Source organism: Culex pipiens, chromosome 2 (genome assembly GCF_016801865.2).
Source record: "Culex pipiens pallens isolate TS chromosome 2, TS_CPP_V2, whole genome shotgun sequence".
In the NCBI taxonomy this organism is placed as follows: domain Eukaryota; kingdom Metazoa; phylum Arthropoda; class Insecta; order Diptera; family Culicidae; genus Culex; species Culex pipiens.
In genome coordinates, this window is record NC_068938.1 from 102,899,796 (window position 1) to 102,905,871 (window position 6,076).

The 6,076-nt window shown below is 45.0% G+C and overlaps 1 protein-coding gene across 1 annotated transcript; it reads right to left on the reverse strand.

The window, feature by feature from the left end:
- Positions 1-1,324: 1,324 nt before the first annotated feature.
- LOC120418777 (uncharacterized) lies at positions 1,325-4,808 on the reverse strand. Its single transcript, XM_039581255.2, has 5 exons — positions 4,685-4,808; positions 3,106-4,627; positions 2,029-3,049; positions 1,842-1,974; positions 1,325-1,779 (listed from the first exon to the last, which is right to left on the reverse strand). Exons 1-5 carry the CDS (start codon positions 4,763-4,765, stop codon positions 1,612-1,614), a joined length of 2,925 nt encoding a protein of 974 aa, XP_039437189.1. The 5' UTR covers positions 4,766-4,808; the 3' UTR covers positions 1,325-1,611.
- Between the last annotated feature and the right edge of the window lie 1,268 nt (positions 4,809-6,076).

A 6,076-nucleotide genomic window follows, 5' to 3' on the forward strand; every position in this document is an offset into this window, starting at 1 on the left:
CCATATTACTAACCCTTGAGGGGTGCTGTGCTACTTTGTCGAAGACACAGCCAATTTAGCGGTCTTCAAACTGAAATAACAAGCCCTAGTTTCAACATTGGAAAAAAAAAATTGTGTTGAAATGCATTTTACGCAAGTTCAGTTGTGTTGTAATCATTAGTTTTCAAAAAATGTAAAAATTTGGAATAATAAAACAACTTTTCTTGATCAAACTCCAAAAAAGTATCGAAAAGTACAAATTTTTAGCACTCAAATAGAATTTTATTTAATGAAAAGAATCCATTTCAGTATAGGAGAAAATCAATGATTATAATTATCCATTTAAAGGGTGAGATAATGTTTCGCTTAAGAAATTGTTTTTAGAATAAAATAGAACATCCAAATTCCGTCCATCAGCCAAGCAGCAGTACATCACCCAGACTTTGAGACCCTCTGCACCGAGTTCAAACACTTGTCCCCCTGACTGTCAAGTTTCCCCCACGAGCAAGAGAGAATGGCCCTCGACTGTTGAAGCTTGTTTCCGTGCAAGTTTCCAGCTCACGCCAGAGCTAGCCCAGAGAGGAGGACAGCATTGGGCGAGGGTCTTTCAAACTTTTAGATTTAGACTTTCAGCCCAACTTGATCGTCTGGGAAGCTGAGCTGAAACTTTTTTTTCTGACGCAAACTAGAGGGGTGGAGATTGGGGAGGGACGGGGACTGTCCTAAGGAACATTTACGACAACATCAGCCAGCGCCAGTGCAAACAAGTTGAGTGAAAGACGACCGGAAATGAAGCGGAATGACTGAGAGAGAGAGAAAAAAGTCCGAACGGACAGAACCTTACAATTTCGAATCAATTTCGGTTGGTGAAACATCAAAAAGATTCCCTTGGATGAGGGTTTGATGGGGGCTACCATGTTCTCAGAGATGAGGAATTGATGATTTGTTGCCAGTTTGAATATATTGGATTTTTATAGTTTGCATAATGGATCTGGCAAGTGGGCCAGTTCCTCGCGAGTGATGGGGGCTAAACTCAATTTGCGTTATATTAGAGAGGGTAGGCTTTTATCTTGGAAACAGCACTCGCGACCCTTTCAGTTTTTTTATTGACCGTCATTATTGAGTTCATTTGGTTTATAAACAGCCCGCAGTGCAAGGCTTCATGCAAATGAATGTGCAACGAAGAGATACATTATACGATTCTTCATAACGTGGGTTTGAAAATTTTTTTCTTGCAAATGGGAAACTTTCAGGCTGCGAAAAAAAGATCTTAACAATGAAGTAAGACAGGATAGATAATGGTTTTTGAAGAGCATTGAAAATTCAATTTATTGTGTATCGAACTCGAATCAAAATTGATTAAAGATGCTGAAATAAAATGTCACAATGTTTATAAGTCAATATCAATTTTTTAAAGAGCTAACAGCTGAAAATATGTATATCGAATTTCTCAGCAAGTTTGATTCAAAATAAAGTTTAAAAGCTCAACTTTTCAATATATCGGAAATATAAGCCAGATTCGTAGTTAGTGAACAAACATTTCGTCCAAAGTTGCGATAAAAATCAATGGTGCTCTGAACAATTGTAAGAATTTTTATGGATTTATTAAAATGGAATGACCTCAAAACAAATTTATTTCCGAACGTGCCATCGCAGCTGCTTCCTCAGCAGATCAAACACTTCCTTCCTTTTCAGGGCATCATTCGCCTGTCTGAGAGCTTGCTTTCGATTCTTCCTAGCTTCCAGCTCAGACGACTTCAGCACATCCAGCGGCAGCTTATCCAGCTCGGCCAGTAGGTCCTGTAAAGTGTGATTTTTAGAATTTATATTAAGTTCATAAAACTGTTCATTTTGTTTCGTACCACAATGTGCTGATGGATAATGGAAAGCTTCTCCATGCTGCTGATTTCAACAATTTCCGGTTCCAAATTTTTTGACTTCCGGATGAAATCGTACAGCTGACTCAAAATAGTCGCAGTAACTCGCATGGCTTTGCTGAAATGACAAGATTCAACAAAACGATCTCAAACGGATTAAACACCGCCTTACTTGCTAACACACTGCTTCAGCGGTTCCCCCAGCAGCTCGCTGACCTGCTGCTTCATGGCTTCGTTCTTACGCTGGATCATCGCCACCTTGCTGCTGTACATCTCCAGCATGTCGTGATGGCTGCTAAAGTACCGCGGGAAGTCCTCCAGCACCCCCCGATAGTGGAAATCGATCCGGCTGAAGATCATCAGCTTGTTGTTGTACTTGTGAATCAGATCGATCGTACGATGGTTTATCAGACTAAGCCCACGTTGAAGCATCTCCACCTGGGGCACGCAAACCGGTTGCTTGGCCAGTTCCGGGAAGATCCGCTGTTGGTAGAAAGTCGCGATTTCTGTGCCAATGTTGTTACCCTCCGTCCGGATGAACAGCGTTCGGCAGTTTGCTACACTATCCGACACCGTACTCAACGACCCATCCGGTGCTCGGTGGAGATGATCTTGCTCCAGTCTCCACTGGGGATCCATCAGCATAAAGTAGTAGTTGCGGATTTGCATGATCCGCGTCCAGCGTTCCTCCTGCAGCAGAATCTTCTCCGTAATCGCGGAGATCTTGTTCTGCCGATCCAGCAGCATGTTCTTCAACCGCTTGGACTCCTGCTGGGCTTCCTTCTCGCGCTCGCCCATCGCCAGCACCCGATCGTACGCATCGTCCTTCCACTTCTTGAACAGCGGTTTCGTCTCGTGACAAAAGTCCTTGATCCACTTGGCAAATTTCTTCTCCAGCATCTGCTTTTCGCGAATCTTGAGCAGGTTCTCCGCGATGTAGTACTGCAGGAAGGTCTTGCGCCGTTGATCGCGCATACTCAGAATGTCCGTTTTTGGGCAGAACTTACGCACTCTTGGCCGGTAGCGAAGCTCGTGAACGTAGTAGTTGTCCCATTCGGTCGCGAGTCGGTTGAAGAACTTGGTTTTGAAGCCGAGTTGCTCCTCGTCGAAGCTGGGCGCGTTGACCTGGAGGCGTTCCCGCAGGTTGGTTCGGCTTCGCATCAGGCTGGTGTAGTACTTGGAACGTTGCTTGTCTGGAATTGAAGATCTTGTTAAGTAATACGTGTTTTCGAAACAGGGATATACCTACACTTTTTCAAATCCTTCGTCTTGTCCAGAAACTCCGGATCGATGTAGAACGATCCGTACAGACCGTCAGTTTTGGACAGACTTTTGAACCTGTTTGAAGGAAAGCGCAGCTGTGGTAGTTCCAAAGCAGGTTTAACCTCCTCCGGAGTCTTTAGCTTTTGAAGTCTAGACTTGGACCGCGACGTCTCAGAAAGCTTGTCATCCAACGGTACCTCGCTACTTTTGAAGTCCTGAAACGTGGTCATCCGTTTCTGGAGACACTCGTCGTACATCCGCCGATATTCGCGGGACTTTTCCTCGATGAACTCGTAGTACCGCTTTCGTTTCTCCGACAGCTGCGGTTGGTCATCCAGCTTGGACTGCCTGGACGAGGCACGTCTTCGTTGCTGGGCTGAATCACCGGAATCTGACCCGGAATCGAGCCTTTGCTGGCGCTTCCGCACTTTCAAGTTTTCCTCGGACCGATCGTACAAGAGCATAGTGATTCGTTTCAAACGATCCTTCTTCAACCAACGGCTGCGGAGCCGGTCTTTGCGGCGTTTCCGCTGCGTTCGCACCGTCGGGATTCGAAAGTATGGCGTTCGCAGAAACGACAAAATCTTCACCTCCTCCATCTTGTCGTCATCGTCTGAGGACTCATCACTGCTCTTCGGGCAGAGCGGGATCCGCATGTGTGCCAACCGGTTGTTGATCACGTTCCGTTCGCCCTCCTTTGCGGAATCCATCTCACGGTACGATCGGACCAACAAACTCAACGGAATCCCAAACTTGGTCTCACTCTCCAGCAGTGGATCCAGCCGAGGTAACTTGGTAAAAGGGCCGTACATGTGTCCCTCGATGTGCGGGATCTTCGTCGCCTTACGGACCTTTGTAATTCTCCTCCCCTCCTGTGTTATGTAGTCCATCGATCTCGTATCAACCGAAGACCCCAACTCCGACTGAAACGTCTCTTTCTCCCGCTTCATCATGGCAATGTTACTCTTGTTCTTAAAGTTGTACCTCTCTCTCGTAGCCCAATCCCTGAACAGCGTCCCGTGGCTCGTACTCGGACACTGATCATCAAGCAGCATCCGATCGAGCTTCTTTATCATATCCTTGTAATCATCATTCGACAAGTTCTTCCTGCTGCTAGCGTTGAACTGCACCTCGGACTGCTCCGACGGCGTTGACTTCTCCACGTTCCCCGCCAGCTGCAGCTCGTCCGTCATCTTCTTGATAAACGCCCCCACATTTCGATCCTTCTTCCTCTTCTCCGCACCCCCTCGTCGACACATATTCACCTGTCGCAAGTCCTCCGTCAGCGTCTCCAAGATCCGGTTCGAGGTCCGCATGCGCATCAACTTCTGCACCGTCGAGAACCGCTGCGGATGTACCTTCGAGCGAAAGTGGGGCTTCTTGCTGCCCAACCCACCCAAAAAGTTGACCTCATTCGGGGGCCGATTGAACGGGATGTCGTAGTTGTGATCCCGATACGGTAGATTGGACGAGAGCTCCTCCCGATCCCAGACAAAGTTCTTCGTACCCTAAAACAACCAAACATTGTAACGAATTCCTTATAAAATCGTAGAATCAACACTAACCTGCAGTACAGACTTCCTACTAGAAGACGTAAACTTGGACGTGGGTCGCATGGACGTACCCTTTCCCGCGTGACCGTTCATCTTGGCGGGTACTTGTGAAGTGTGTGTTCCACAATCCTGTGCACTGTTGATACCAACAAACTTTGGGTTCTGTACGGAAGTAGGTGACTATCGCTATGGTCGCACTACACAGCGTGGGCATGCGTTCTCCCCTTGTGGAGTGTTCAACAGGTTGTGGTTCCATGGAGATTCAGATGTGGCGTCTGGTATCGATCTAACACGCTTGAATTGGGTTACGTCGCAGCCAATCATTAAATAAAACACGTGTTCTACCTATTATTTTATATTTAAATAACAGGCTGCTCTTAATGTTATGTGGTAGAAAAAGTCTAATGTATTGTATAGATTCACATCGTCGTGATCTTGCTATCTTGTTTCACATCGCTTTTTGACGAAACGAAGTTGGCTTCATAACTGTCGGCAACCATTGCTAGTACCAACCACTAGTGTCTTCCTTTTATCTACAAGGACTTCGCCGCCCTGGGCTCCTAAGTGTATGAAAGTATGGCACGGAGCGACGGCGCTATTTACAAAAAGAATTTTAGAGCGCCCGCCGCGGGATTCGAACCGCTTTTTGACGCTCTGAGAAAAACGCGTTTTTATGTTTGACCTTGGATAAACAAAAAAATAGAGCACTTGTCGCACTTGCAGCAGTTTTCAGGGTGCATCAAGATATCATGATCGGATCGAAACTTGTTTCATATCATCGTTGTCGTACTATCTTGTCGCACGTACATTTTGGGCCAAATTAAGTAAGGAACGGGATTTTGTTCACGTCACAGTGCCTCACCTTTTGAACTTCACAGGTCCTCAAAACTCGATTTCAATCCTGAGATTTAAATAAAAACCGATAAAAACTGTGTATTGTTGTCACTATTCCTGTGAATGAAGTTACAATCTTATGCTATCCAAAACCAAAACCAAAACCAAAACCAAAACCAAAACCAAAACCAAAACCAAAACCAAAACCAAAACCAAAACCAAAACCAAAACCAAAACCAAAACCAAAACCAAAACCAAAACCAAAACCAAAACCAAAACCAAAACCAAAACCAAAACCAAAACCAAAACCAAAACCAAAACCAAAACCAAAACCAAAACCAAAACCAAAACCAAAACCAAAACCAAAACCAAAACCAAAACCAAAACCAAAACCAAAACCAAAACCAAAACCAAAACCAAAACCAAAACCAAAACCAAAACCAAAACCAAAACCAAAACCAAAACCAAAACCAAAACCAAAACCAAAACCAAAACCAAAACCAAAACCAAAACCAAAACCAAAACCAAAACCAAAACCAAAACCAAAACCAAAACCAAAACCAAAACCAA

Coding starts and splice junctions, on each gene's coding strand:
- LOC120418777 (XM_039581255.2), bottom strand. CDS start 4,765: ATGAACGGTCACGCGGGAAAGGGTACGTCCATGCGACCCACGTCCAAG. Junction 4,628..4,684: donor GTAGGAAGTCTGTACTGCAG/GTTAGTGTTGAT, acceptor TGGTTGTTTTAG/GGTACGAAGAACTTTGTCTG. Junction 1,975..2,028: donor CTGAAGCAGTGTGTTAGCAA/GTAAGGCGGTGT, acceptor TTGTCATTTCAG/CAAAGCCATGCGAGTTACTG.